Consider the following 15,085-nt stretch of genomic DNA (forward strand, 5'->3'; position numbering starts at 1 on the left):
GCTCCGCGCTCATCGTTGGCGTTGTGGTTGCCGGGATGAAGTCGCGATAGCTACTTAGACACCACCCTTTTGCGCTGACGTCCATTCCTTCTTTTTCTGCGCCAGCCAGCGCAGATCTGGAGGGAGCGGTACCTCCAGTCACTTTTTGACTGACTTTTTTGCGACTTTCGTCGACACCGTTTTTAAAGACTATCGACTTCTTGTGCACGCAGGGATGTCCAGTTATCCTCGGCCTGGCTTCAAGGCTTGAGACACCCATCACAAGTTGATGTCTGTTATGGACCCACACCGCGTGTGCCTTTGGTGCCTGGAGCACGACGATGACCCCAAGTCGTGCTCCGACTGCCGGATCATGAATACGAAACATGTAGTTGCAGAAGTTCCTTACCTCCTTTTTTACGTCCGATGAAATAGACACCGCTATCTGATTGTCATTGGTGTAATAAAACCCAGCTAAGCCACAGCTGCAAATGAGGTTAATAAGAGGGCTGAGGAAGGACCCCTGGGCAACACCACAGGGGAGGAGAAAAGACTAGGAACTCTCTTCCCCCATCTCCCTCCACTGTTGTCTGTTACTTTCAAATGAACTCAACGAGGCCAGTGCAGAGTATCTGAATCCTAGAGAATGGAGCCACTTTGAGGAGCGAGTGGTGAACTGTATCAAAAGCGGCAGATAAATCCAATAAAATCAAAGCAGATTGGCCCCCCTTGTCGATTTGCCATTCTTAATTTATCTGCGGCTGCTACCAAAGCAGATTCAGTGCAATGATTTGCTCTGAAACCGTCCTGTGAAGAATAGAAAAATTAATGTGTCCTTGTGTAACGTAACTGGTGCAAATGTAAAGCTCTCAGTACCTTTGAGTTGAGTTTGTGCTATATAAAATTTCAAAAATATATATTATTTGGCCTTGGACTGAACTGGACTCCCCCTGGAGGGTTGGGGCCCCCTTGCACTGCATGGACCTGCGTTACGCTCCTGAGTCCTATACAACCAAATTGGTCACCAGGCCCAGCTCTCTGGATCTGAGAGGGTTATGAAGATACATGAGGGAAGGGATAAAAAAATCTGAATATTGGGCATCTGTTTGGACTCGGGCAACATCTGTTGAATATGAAAATGTGTATGAAATTAAATTAACATATCTTTCATAATGTCGGATCTAGTGAGTTCATGCTGCTGGCCGTGCCAGCACCCATTTTTATGTCTTTGACTTTTAAACTACCTTCTTAACCAAGCTTGCATTCCCTGCCTTTAGTTAAAACGGAGAGCTGTGTCATGCCAGGCTGTTCATTTGTTGATGTGATAACTTCATCTGCTCTCCCCCCTGAACTCGCATCGTTGCACACAAGTCCATTCATAAGGTTATGTAGAACACTGGGGACCGACTACTGAAGGGATCCCATTCTTGGTTCTCTCCCAAAATGTTTTCGAGCATCCATAGCAAATGGCTCGTGTTAATGGATATTGTAGTGTCACTCATCAAAAGTCAAGAGTATTTAAAGAATGTACAGAGGGTTAGGATTTGTCTTTAGGTGCTTTTGAATGTATGATTGGCATGTCGTTTTTTTTTTTAGAACAGTGTAGGCAAGTAACACTGATCAAAATAAAATGTTATAGTAATCGGGAGACAGATTTCCCTCATGAGTTTTGGAAAAAACTGGTTAATGTTGGATTGTAATGTATATTGGGTCAATTACATGTGTTACAATACAATAGGATATAAACAGAATATTAAATGGGACTTGTGTTTTCTTTGATAAATGTTTAAAGAAAATGCATGGTGCATTTAAAGCACTTGTGGCCAGATAGAGTATGAGGAAAAGGCACCATCCAGAGTGATTTTAAAATGTACTCCGACTGAGGGTGAAATTGTAACCGGTTGGTATGAAAGTGGGGATAAACTCAGACTGATTGAACCACATGCACGTCTTCGCTGACATGATTTACTCTGACTCAGCAGTTTCAGCTTTTCAGTGACGCCAACCTTGATAAATCCTTACCATTAATAATCAGTATTTCAGCGTTCCTGTAGTATATTCTGCACCTCTTGTCGAGTCCAAAAAACACTGTCCATTTAGGCTTCAAGTAGGACCTAATCTTACAAGGCATGGGTGTAGGTTGCGGGGGTCATCGAATGTGTAGAGTTTTCATGTTTTGTGTGAGTGCCCCACATTTGCTTCAAATGCGTTACATAAGCAGGTAAACATGCACATAACATGTCAACTGTGTTGCTTTTCGGAGAGCTGAAGTCTTTCTTTTATTATCCTTTATGGGGACAAAATCAGAGATTTGTCTGGCAAGACAAAATGTTTCCCCTGAAGGAGAAATGGTTGGAGTCTGTTGTGGCGCCAAATTAGCCCAACCCCTGAATGCACGGCTAGACCACCAGTAAATCACTTTATGTCAACCAAGTTGTGATAGAAGCTCGACCACTAGAGGCCCTTTTTGCACCACCAGTAGAACTGTTTGTAGAATGCAACCAGGAGTAGCAGACGTCCCAAGACCATAGAGGCATATTTAGACCCGGGTAAGATAATTATATTCTCTAGTGAAATTCACCTTTGAGGTGTGCACTCTACTACTGCATCCAGACGGTGCTGGAAATGGAATAAATTTACCTCTGAATCCCATAAATTAGAGGATACGGTTAAGGTTTGGCAGCTGAAAAGGGGGTGGACTTGTAAATGGTGCAATCATGTCAGCTAGGACAATTATGACAGTAAATTTGTTCTGACTTACATAATTGCAAATAAGCAGGCTACACTTTAAAACATCTTACAGAGTTAAGGCATTTTGCTGCAGAAATCTTTGTGTTCCCAACAATTTTGAGTGGATAAAAATGGTAAGATACCTCTGGTGGGTAATGCATTTGCTCACGATCTTTGTTTTGTCTACACACAGTTGTAGTATATTGTGCCTGTTGCACAGGAAAACACAACATACAGTTTGCAGATTTGTACTTAAATGTTGATAGCTAATTGGGTTAACAGGTAACGCATCAATTTTAGGTCTCTCCTATTCTATCCCGTTAGGGATTAAATAGGCGAGATTATAGTAAGCGGTTCAAAAAGTCTACCAAGTTGCGGATCGCGTACAGTTCATGTGAGGCAGGCGTGTGAGGCAGGCTTGTGCACATAATCACCAGCCACATCCCACACCATGCCTCGGCATCAGACTTCAAAGGAAGCCGCTTGCACACCATCATTTGTCTGAGCCTTGGCATCAGACTTCAAAGAAATCCGCTCCCAAGCCGCTCCCCGCTCCCCCCTATCAGACTTCAAAGGAATGCTCCCCCCGCCACAGCAATGCAGAGAGCTTGTTATAAAATGCCCAGCTGGTAGTTTAACTGATCGACCCATCCCCACCTTTATTAAACGTGAGCAGACCCTCGTAATCGGAGCAGGAAGCAAATATTTTGATACTCACTGCGTTTTTCAAATGAGAACCAGAGTGGAAACTTGTTTGTGCCTTATGTAAAGCCTTGAGCTGACGTCTTGTGTGCTTCTTGTGTCTAATGCTGTTTATAAACCTCCAAACCATGTACTTGCCACTTTCACCTGCAGCACTTCTCCCAACATTACCTACTCCCACTTGCAGACTTGTTTGAGTGGGAATGGAGCGTGTACTTCATATTTGAGCTCACTTGGATATTTTGTAAGATGTCCGCCCTCCTTTTGGCCTCTATCCACTTTTAATCACTTAAACTAGGGTCTCTTGCCACCAACTGTCTCCCCTCTCAATCACCCCGTCGCCCTCGCATCTCTGTGACTCCCTCATCTGTCTCTCTCGCCGCTCTGTGTCTTAACCCACTGACTCTATTCCCGCTTCTCTCACTGTCTCATTCAAGCCACTAGTTTCTCACCTCTCTCCCTTTCTTTGTCACTAACCTAAGCTCTCTCGCTGCTGTCTCTTTAGCCACTCTTTCTCACTCTGTCACTCACTACTCATTCCGTGTCTGTCACACCTCTGTCTCTACCCTTCTGACCCATCTCGCTTCTCTCACTGTCTCACTGGGTCTCACCTCTAGACCCTTTGTCACTCACAACTCTCCCCGTGTCCCTTCTGCCGCTTTGCCTCTCACGCACTGTCCCTCACCCCTGCGCCCCATCTCATGCGCGCGCACCTCCCACTGTCTCATTCGTGTGTGACACAGCAGCGGTGCCCAGCGGCCTCTCCGCTGCCAAGCACCCCTGCCCAGGCCTTGAAAGACGGCCGGAGAGGTCCGTGAGGAAGCCACCTCCCCCGAGTGATGCTGCTTTCATCTCGGGTTATTGACATATACTTGTTTTTATTTCCAGCGCGTCGTGTACAATACAATCATGGCTGCAGGAGTCTTCTTGTTCACCGCTGAACTAAGTCGTTTTTTTAACACTCAATCATGGCAGCACCCCGTCTTGTAAGCTGGTCGCCTTTCATGTTTTATGCACTTTGTTTTAATTTTCCCCCTTACTTTTGTACCAGCACTTCAAAGTTGTCAGAATGCTGACTCGAATCCAGTTCCCCTGCATCAGTTGCCCGCTCCAGCCATTATGCCAGAGCCTCTTCATTGCCCCGTCCTGCCTGATCAACCCCCCCTCCATCCCCCCAAATCACAGGCATAGATGGGATCAGCATTTTCGTGAAGGTCACTTCATCCACTGTATAAAGAGGAAGCTCTTCAGATGGGTGGAGTTGTGACTAGTCCACAATACCTTAGATGTTTCCCCAGTGCTTTATTTGTAAAATGTTAAGCGCCAGGGCTCTGACCAGGAGGCTACCTATCGCCCCTTTCATCGCTGCCAAAACTACTAACCATCTTTTGCATGTAAATGCGACAGCTCAGAATATTCCAGGTCCCCAAAGCTAAAGGAATGGCTGGGGCAGCAGGTATTAGCAATTTTAATGTATACATTATTTCTAAACAAGTCTTCTGCTCATCTCTAAATTAGATGAGCAGTGCCGCCAAATAGTAGACTGTTCTAAGTATGGTGTTGATCATTAGATGCCAATGCTGAGAGCACCGATGTTCCCGCTGATGAAACAAAAAAGATCTCAGGTTGCAGAGATCAACACTGGCACCACATGAGGCTCTGCTTTGTTTGCAGTTTTTTCAGCACAAACCCTATGGAAGTCATTTCGCTGGAAAAACACACTACGTTAAGTTGCTCATATTAACAATGGCCAGTTCATAAAATTCACATACAGTTTATATATTGCTGACTTTTCAGCATTTCACAATATTTTCTGCCATATTCAATGGAAGTGGTTTCTGCCAGGTGTTCCCAGAAAATACTCACATTTGTGTCACTCTGTATTTGTATACACTTCTGCTAAAATTTGATGTAACATGTATTTATAAATGTTTCTGTACTAAAACGTATTTTTTCCCTTTAGAGAAATGGCCACTCCTACGCCTCTGCCACTTGTTAGGATGTTCACTCGCCGCTTCAAAATAGATTCATTCCTGCCTTTCACATTCACTCTGTCGCCCTCACTCTGTCGCCCCACCATTCAACAACTGGTTCAAATATGTTTTCTCAATGTTTCAAGCTTTATTACAAATGTCACAAATAGATGTTAATATTTCACTTCTGTTCTTGAATTTTCCTCACAATAAAATACACTGAACATAATCTTCACACAAGTTATTTACAAAAGTTAAAACTATTGCCATCATAAATTACAATAACTTTTATTTAAGTATTAATTATTTTAAACCATTAAAATCCATCGTTATTTGTAATATCAATACATCTAAGTCACGTAAATACAACACATATTGCATTACAAATGCTATAGGTGTCACATATGCGAAAGTTAAAACTATTGGCATTGTAAATGACAAAGCTATTAATTTCGCTATTTTCAAAACCAACACATAAATAAAATATATCATTTACAATACCAATAGCTCAAACTTCCCTAATGCGAGACCTATTGCATTGCAAATGCTTCTTTTACTTATTATTATTATTATTATTATTATTAAATGGGTTTTATTAAGCGCAGACTACCCGGAGGCCTCGTAGCGCTGCGCAGACTACCCGGAGGCCTCGTAGCGCTCACAAGTTACAATCCATCAAATATAGCTGAGTCTGCTATAAACTGGCATCAAGGAGCTACAAGCAAACAACAAGGCATAGCTTTAGAACTTTTTTTTCCATCTTTGGAAATTCTAAGGTTCCTTAAAATACCCCAAATACTGCATTACTTTTTAAATCATTACTTTGTGTTGCTCCGCATCAAGCACTCTTCACATATAAGGCCACAAGTATGAATGTGTAACTTGTACACCTTGTAACCCTTATTGTCTTATGTAATATTTCGCTCAGGTAAACTTTTACACCCTTTTCTTCCCCACATCCTGCTGTAATCTTAGATCTGCATGTCTCGCACATCACTGTTCTCTTCACCGCTGCCTTTTTGGTCTTTCCTTCTTTAAGTAATGTGTCACCTTCCATTCACCATGACTCCTCTCTCGATTCTTAGCTGTACAAACATTTTTTCCCGTTGGTGCTATCAATAATTCACAGCTGTGTATTCTGCCTACGCACCCTTGCATATAAAATGCAATTGGCACATATGTGACCATTGGTCTGTGCACTCTGCAGAGGCCAAGGATTGCATGAGCATGAAATCTGAGCACCTTTATGACCCTGTTACTACCACTGTGAGAAACCTGCACTGCATTTTGAGTCCACTCCAGGGCTCCCAACTGTGCCTAGTCATGAACAGCCATACTCGCCCTGAGCTCACGAAGCCACCTAGAAGTGACACAGTTCATAGTTTGTGCTGCACAAGCCTCGTTGCATGAAAAAAACTGCGGAAACACTACATCTGGAAAAAGCAAATACACTTAAGCAAGGCAAGAACACATTAAAATAGGTGAAATGTGAACAGAGACTGCATCGCTGGCCTGGAACAGGTTTTAATAGTCATTGTTGAGAAATCGATCATTGCTTTTGCTCTTAAAGTCAGTTTTTATTTATTCATGGTATAAGTACTGATAGGTCAAACAAAATGTCTCAGGTCGCCTAAATAAGGAGTTGGAGCAGCTGCTGTTCAGCGCCTCCATAGAAAACGGAGAACGCTTGTTTTTCCCTTTAGAATGGAGCTCTCAGCTGCGGAGCCCCTTGAATCCACATGCCTTGGCATAATAGATTAGACTGCACACACTCTGTGACCGACTGCCCTGTCACACAAACAGAGCATTCCCATTCATTTTTCGTTATTTTGCAAACACGTGCAGGCAGCAGAACCCACGGCCTGCAGGCGCACGTGCAACTTTAATAACAATATAAATGAACATCCTTCTTGGCGATGAGTGGGCCAGAGGACTGACTGCCTCGGGAGGGCCTGGCCCTCGAGCCTCATTACCCCCCCCCCCCCTTCCCCCCCCCCCCCTCTCCCCCTCCCCCCCCCTCTCCCTCTCCCCCACTCCCATAACCGGGCCTTTTGGGCAAGGACATGTTCAGGATTCCCGGGGCCCTAGGCCACATTAAATTTGAGGGCCCCTGTTCAGAACAGCTTTGAATTCATGCCGTCTTTGGCCAGGTACTGACAGTGCACACTGGTCCAAATTCTAAATGTATTTTTATCTAATATTCAGGGGTAGTGATGTGTGTTTTCAATATTATAATACTGCAGCAGCTCATGAATATTATTCTTAATAATCTGTGTGATTCCCTCCGATTTCTCATATGTGAGGTCCTGTTTTCATGTAAAAACTTTTTTTTTGCTCTTGCAAGTTGTTGAAAAACAGATTTATCTGCAAAAGGTTTGTAATAGGCTCCCATACATCACCCACGTTAAAAATATAGGAAAATTGTATTTAAAGCAAAACATTCGAGGTCGTCAGGGTAAGACTCTCTGCAGAACTGAGTTAGCTCTATCAGGCTCTGCGCTAGGGCCCACTTTGCCCATGCCTTAAAACGTCTCCTTGTTTTTTGCACCACTGGATTTTTATACCATTGGATATCTATGGGCGGTTGGGGTTAGGATGAAAATATTGTCTGCGATTCGTATTTTGAATTCAGAGCAGGTCAGTGTGTTTACTTTATTTACTGTATGAGCCAACGTCATAAATTACTTTGTAAAGTCGGATGTGGCCTGCCGTAAAAGGGTTAAAAAATGTCAGTGCATCTTTTAAATCCGAAGCAATATAAAATCGCCATCATATTTGCGATATATACATTGTGCCGTTTTTAATCGAATAGTAAAACCTAAATTTTGTTTTAGGACTTTCTGCTCACGCTCATGTTGAACTTCCGTATTATTCCAAGTTTCTCTTGATTGCGGCATACCTGGCGTCTTATAACCCGGCGCGGACAGATAAGCGTTTCTTTGTGAAGGTAATTTCCATTTTTAAAGTTGGGACTCTGCTCACATCAGTGGTTTTGACTTTTCTTTTCAGTGAGACAGTTTTGTTTGTCTTGTTTTTACTTGTATTTTTGTGTTCTGTTTTTGTACCCATTATTGAGAACATGTAGATCGCTACTGATTTAAACTCCTCACCTGGTTTTATGCAATAATAATCAGACTCGTTTTACTTCTGGGTCTGCGCAGCCTCTTCCTCAAGATTGATGGAACATCTCCCAACACGGGAAGAGACAATAGATTTTTGCGCTTCAAATAAGTACGTGATAGAAAGATCCACTCTACGTTCACCGCAGCTTGACCCTAATTTAACTCTGTGCCTGTTTTCTTAACTGTCACTTATGTGTTTTCTACAGTTTCAGATTAATTAAGCATGATGAATTTGCCGTTGTAGGTGCATTAAAAGAAATTTTCCTGCATACCCTCGTCTTGTTACTCTGTATATTTTGATGCACTGTGACCAGGTGGAACCCTTCCTCCAGCATATGGGTGAACCAACTCATTGTATTCTATGGTCTTGTAGCACTTGTATAGTGCTTATTGAGCTTGGGTGGAGCACAGGAGCACTTACCCACGTGTTTAGTAAGCCACATCTTGTAGAGTGTGTGGTTTAGAGGCTTTTGTGTTTGTGTCAAATTTATATGGGAAGTGTTGTAATTGTATTTATCTAGGGCTAACTAACACGGAAGAGGTGTCCAAGTACTCCTGCACCATGGTTGATACGCCGGTTCTGCTATGGTCAGACAGGAGATGCGTCAAAATCCGTGTTGCAAGTATCTGGGTCACTTCCAGTGACCCCAGGCACAGGAGCAGGGGTAGAGACTTTGATATCCCTGTGTGTCGAGCAAAAGGAGGCATCCAACAAGCCCAGCTCTACTTCAGCAGAGTCCGAGAGCAGCAGGGCAACAAAAAGAAAAACAGGCCTTCCAGATCTGCAGTCCAGTCCAGTTGAGTCCTTTGAGCAGCACAGCAGTTCTTCTGACATAGGTTTTTTTTTTTTTTTTTTTTTTTTACAAGGTTCACTTGTAAATCCAGAAGTGTCTGATTTGGTGGGGGTCAGAAACCCAGTACATATACCCAAATGTGCCTTTGAGGTGGGGAAGACTTCAGGCCTGGGAATGGGCCACAGAGCGGCGTCTGCTTAGACGGACATCACCTGAATGGCACCATTCTGGTGATCCTGGGGAATGTGCTTGAATGCTTTCCCCAGTCAACGGAAGAAAAGCTGCTCTTGCTTCAAGAAGTCCAGGGCTGGATGGCAGGAGGTGACCGCAGTGCCGGACCCGGCTACGGGAGAGGGTGAATAGCCAGCAAGATCGCTAGCCTCGGACAAAAACTTGTCAAATACTCCAATGTTCTTACGCTCGTTTGATGATGTCTTGGCCTCTTCTTCCTCTCAACTCTCCCACCTCCTTGATCAACTCCCCTCTGAGTCCTTTGATATTTGTTCTCCCCGCACATTGGTCATGGACCGGGGCAGCTGAGGGTATAGGGGGCGGAATTATTGCCCCCTTACTATTAACTGAAACATATACTGCTTGTTAGTTGTTGGTAACTGCCAGTTACGCTTTCATGCCTTTGGGGGTTTCGATGTCTTGGCCACCTTGGTTTTACTGGTTATTTTCCCACCTCGATATAACTATTTGAATGGTGTTGGGTATCAGATCCTTCTTATTGTGCTCTTTGAGACCACAAATGTTTCCACCATTTTACTCCGTTTCTAGGGTAGTTTAAGGGTGACAGATGCTTCGAGCAAAAAAGTCTGGGGTGGGTTGTTTTGGGGTGGCTGGGGGGGGGGGGGAGAGACAGTTGGACCTAGAGGCTTGGATTGTTGTTCTAACCATGTTATTCCTTTTCAGGTTGTCCGCGGCAAACACTATAAAAGTTTATATATGTTTCCAAACTGTGCTTCCTTTAACTCCACTAACTATTCATGGTTTCTGGCAGGGTCCACTCATCCCTCACAATCTGCCATGGCCCCCACCTAAACTAAAAGTTCTCTCCTGGAACATCAATAGCCTCCTAGACTGGATCAAACACTCCACAGTACTCCGGTACGTTAAGCAGTGCAAACCAGCAGTTGTTTTATTACAGGAGACTGGGCACACAATGCGCCTTTCTTGGACGATTTGAGTATGACAGGATTTTTCACTCCAGGTTTACGTGAGGCTCCAGAGGGGTAGCCATACAGCGGCATAAATCATTTCCACTGACAGTTGTTAGACTTGTAGATTCTCAGGGGTGCTATGTGGGAGTCGAGGGCCGTTTGTAAGCCAGGCTATACATTTTTGTATCCTGCTAGGTCCCTCCACCGCTGTTGCAACCCACTCTCCACTAGCTATGATCCTTTATCTTGACCCTTTGGGGGTTCACTGTGGTTGATGGGGACTTTAATGCAGTTCCCCCACCCCCAACTTGATGCCTCAACAGACCCCCTATCCTGGCCGGTGCACTCTCTCCAATTGCTTGCCTTCCTCTGCACCTGGCATCCCGCTATCCGGGCCTACACCCATCTTTCAGTGGATCATGATCCGAAATTGTGCATTTATTTTTTTATGGTTCCTGGCGGCAGAACTTCTTGCTGTTCAGTCAATCCGCATCTTCCCGTGTGGCATCTCGGATCATTCCCCACTCTTTCTGGAATGAGGGACTCAACCTGGCACTTTCCGCCCAGCTTGGAGATTCAGTGCCTGGCACTTCAAAACTCCTGCATGCATCGCCTTTGGGGAAGAAGAACTGCAAACCTCTTTTAGAATTAATGTGGTCTCTGTGTCATCGGCGGTTACTCTGTGGGTGTCGTGTAAGCCCTCCTTGAGGGGTCATCTCAAGGGTTATGTACGTTGCTGTGAGGCAGACCATTAACACAGACTACGGACCTGGAGAGTCAGATACTGTGCTTGGAGGGTGACTTACGTGATCGGGGCACAGATGAAACTCGTAGGCTCCTGGCTGTGGCCAGTACTGAATTATGTCCGAATTCCCTCGAGTAGGCGAAATCATGCTGGGGGGCCTCCACACAGAGAACGTATGAGTCTGGCGAGAAGTCCTTCAAATTGTTACCTTGGTTGGCGACCTGGGTTATTTCTGATAGGGTGGTGCCCGCTGTCCGAGATTCGACCTGGCACCTTCGGCGAGAACTCTCTGATATTGCTTTTGCCTTTGCTGATTTTTACTGAACTTAGCACTCTTGGCACCTCCCCGCCTTCACCGAAAGTAACTAACCCCTTTTCAGATAGCATCCTGCAGCCGTCCATTCCGTACTCCTTAACTCAAGAGTTGGTCCGGGCCCCCACTGTCTGGGAAATAGATGCTGGCATGCTCACTGCTGCGTTCTGGGAAGATGGCAGGGCCGGACGGCTATCCTATTGAATAATGTAAACAATTCTGAGATATCCTGACACCCCCATCTAAGACCTTTCTACACAACCAAGATCCAGCAGGGCTTCTTAACCTCTGAGGTGGACGGTGCCACTATAGTGATCCTTCCTAAGGAGGTTCTTCCTTGAGCCAGTGCTCGACTTAACACCCCATTTCCCTCATTTACGCTGATGTTAAGATCTATGAGAAAGCCCAGGCTACTCGCTTGGCTCTGGTTCTACCCTATCTTTTATCCAGATCAGTGTGGATTTATGCCTGGCCGAATCGCAAGCCACTGCATTCAAAGGGTACCCTCCACTTTATCCCGGATACAGGACCACGACGGACATCTCGCCCTTTTGCTTTTAGATTTCACCAAGGTCTCTGATATGGTCTCTTGGGACTTCTTGGACAGGGTCCTGGTGGGAGCAGGGTTGGGAGATGCATTCCTTTGAATGGTCTGCCACCTTTACTGCAAGCCTACTGCCCAGGACCTAGTGAATGGTGTTCTATCCTCTTCCTTTCCCATCACAAGGGGTACGCGCCAGTGCTCTCCACTTTCCCCATTGCTATTTGCAAACCCGATAGAACCCCAGGCTTGTTTTATAAGCTGTGATGCCCAGATATGGGCCTGGCATTGTGGGAATGGTTTTGAAGTCCGGATTGCACTTTATGCAGACAACATTCTTTTGTGTCTGAAGGATCCCGGCTCTTGGGATCCCGGTGTCTACAACTTCTTCGTCTGTATGTTGAGTTATCAGGTCATTGGATTAACTTAGGCAGATTCAGTCTGGTGAAGGTAAAGGGAGATGCTAAGATGCAGCTTTGGTGCACACATTTTCCCACTCGCTGCAATTCTTCTAAATATCTGGGATTCACATGTCCTGACCCCACCCTCCTCCAGATCTCGCTTGGGCTCTCTATTTCTAAGGACTTGCTCGATTGAGATTTTGGCAGCTGGGCCACCCTCCTACTAAATCCACTGAGACACATCAATCAATCATAACATTTGTATAGCGTGCTACTCACCCAGCCGGGTCTCAAGGCGCTTGGGGGAAGGGGTCCGCTATTGCTCGAACAGCCAGGTCTTGAGTTGTCTCCTGAAGGCGAGATGGTCCTGGGTCAGCCGAAGGTGGATGGGGAGGGAGTTCCATGTCTTGGCCGCCAGGTAGGAGAAGGATCTCCCTCCGGTGGTGGCTCTTCGGATGCGTGGTACGGCGGCGAGGGCGAGGCTTGTAGAGCGTAGCTGGCGGGTGGGCGTATAGAAGATCAGGCGGTCGTTGAGTTACTTAGGGTCCAGGTCGTGGAGAGACTTGTGTGCGTGGGTGAGGAGCCTGCACGTGATCCTCTTGCTGACGGGAAGCCAGTGCAGTTCCCTCAGGTGGCCGGAGATGTGGCTGCGTCGGGGGATGTCCAGGATGAGTCGGGCGGAGGCGTTCTGGATGCGTTGGAGTCTTTTCTGTAGCTTGGCTGTGGTTCCCATGTAGTGGGTGTTTCCGTAGTCCAGTCGGCTGGTGACGAGTGCCTGGGTGACCGTCTTCCTGGTTTCGGTCGGGATCCATCGGAAGATCTTGCGGAGCATGCGTAGGGTGTTGAAGCATGATGAGGAGACGACGTTGACTTGTCTGGTCATCGAGAGGGAGGAGTCCAGGATGAAGCCCAGGTTGCGTGCATGGTCTGTTGGCTTGGGAGTGGTGCCCAGGGCGGGGGGCCACCAGGAGTCGTCCCAGGCGGAGGGCGATGGTCCCAGGATGAGGACTTCTGTCTTGTCTGAGTTCAGTTTCAGGCGGCTGTTCTTCATCCACTCGGCGACGTCTTTCATCCCTTCGTGTAGGCTAGTTCTGGCGGTGGCGGGGTCTCTGGTGAGGGAGAGGATCAGTTGGGTGTCGTCGGCGTAGGAGATTATGTTGAGGCTGTGTTGGTGTGCGATGGCTGCAAGAGGTCTCATGTAGACGTTGAAGAGGGTGGGGCTGAGTGATGATCCTTGCGGTACGCCGCAGATGACTTCGGTGGCTTCGGACCAAAACGGGGGGAGGCGGACTCTCTGTGTTCTTCCGGCGAGGAACGAGATGATCCACTCCAGTGCCTTCTCTAGTGGAAAAAGGTAGAGCCGATGTCGACCAAGAACCTTTAAGTATTGCCCGGCGTTAACCGCCTCTCATACCATTCGAATCTATCAAACAAAGAGGCAGGCGCTGGAGACTAGAAGGCAGGTAACAGGAGTTTATTCCGACGGAGCAGAACACATCAAATCAGACAACAGGGTATCTTCTCGAGGTGCTCTAACCGCATCTCTGAGGCCTGGCCTCTTATACACAGGTTTATGGTCTTTATTGCAGTTTATTACATGTGGCACATTCTTGCAAATACTTTGATGTACGGAAAGACATCCTCGGAATCCCCGCTTCATGCCCGTTCCCACACACATTTACAGTAGAAGTCCCCACCCCGGTCTCAACAGGTGATGACTGTCGCGCAGCTGGACATTCCGCCGATTCCCGGAATGTGTGCGGCTGATCGGATCTCATGGGGTGGGGGCTTTGATCGGTTGTGGATCCTTTGAGAGAAGCTTCCTACTGTATGGGGGCAATAAACTGCATCCGCAGGGCCAGGTGGCGGCCTGGGAACGAGCAGGACAATCGGGCACAGAGGAAAGTGGGGTTTTTCAAAGGATACAAGATCATGAAAAGGGGATGGAGGGAGGTGTTTAGCTGGAAACGGGATGTGGCTCCGAGGCAGGGTTGCGCTGAAGGGGAGGTTTATGGCCCAAGCATGTGAGAGCGGGGGCTGTCAGCGTGCGGGGGGATGCTTGCGAGGTTCGAGGGAGAGAGAGAGAGACGCGCTGGCTATCGGCAGTGGGCAGAGAAGCCATGGCCTTCAAAATGGCTGCTACTTACGCGCACATATGAGCCTGAAAAGGGACAAGATGGCGCCGATAATGTTGATGTCGCAAACTAGATTTTAACACTCTTGGATACCGATGTTGCTGAGGCGTTGAACTAGGGTGCGGTGGCAGACAGTGTCGAACGCTGCGGAGAGGTTTAGGAGGATGAGGGCCGCTGTTTCCCCGTTGTCGAGCAGGGTTCTGATGTCGTCGGTGGCTGCGATGAGGGCAGTCTCGGTGCTGTGGTTGGCTCGGAAGCCGGACTGCGAGGGGTCGAGGGATCCGCTCGTCTCGAGGAAGGCGGCAAGCTGTCTGTTGACGGTCTTCTCGATGACTTTGGCAGGATAAGGGAGGAGCGAGATGGGTCGGAAGTTCTTGAGGTCGGTTGGGTCCGCTGTAGGTTTCTTCAGTAGGGCGCTGAGCTCGGCATGCTTCCAGCTCTCCGGGAAGGTGGCGGTGTTGAAGGAGGTGGTGTTGATGTTCCGGAG

General features: G+C 46.7%; 1 protein-coding gene across 1 annotated transcript in view; it reads left to right on the plus strand.

The window, feature by feature from the left end:
* Positions 1–15,085, plus strand: part of ORC5 (origin recognition complex subunit 5) — a 333,695-nt gene that overhangs the window by 148,069 nt on the left and 170,541 nt on the right. The window contains exon 10 of the mRNA XM_086967427.1: positions 8,219–8,331. Coding sequence (XP_086823553.1) covers positions 8,219–8,331 — 113 coding nt within the window. The remainder of the gene's footprint in view (positions 1–8,218; positions 8,332–15,085) is intronic.

This window comes from Lissotriton vulgaris, chromosome 1_1 (assembly GCF_964263255.1).
Source record: "Lissotriton vulgaris chromosome 1_1, aLisVul1.2, whole genome shotgun sequence".
Lineage (NCBI taxonomy): Eukaryota > Metazoa > Chordata > Amphibia > Caudata > Salamandridae > Lissotriton > Lissotriton vulgaris.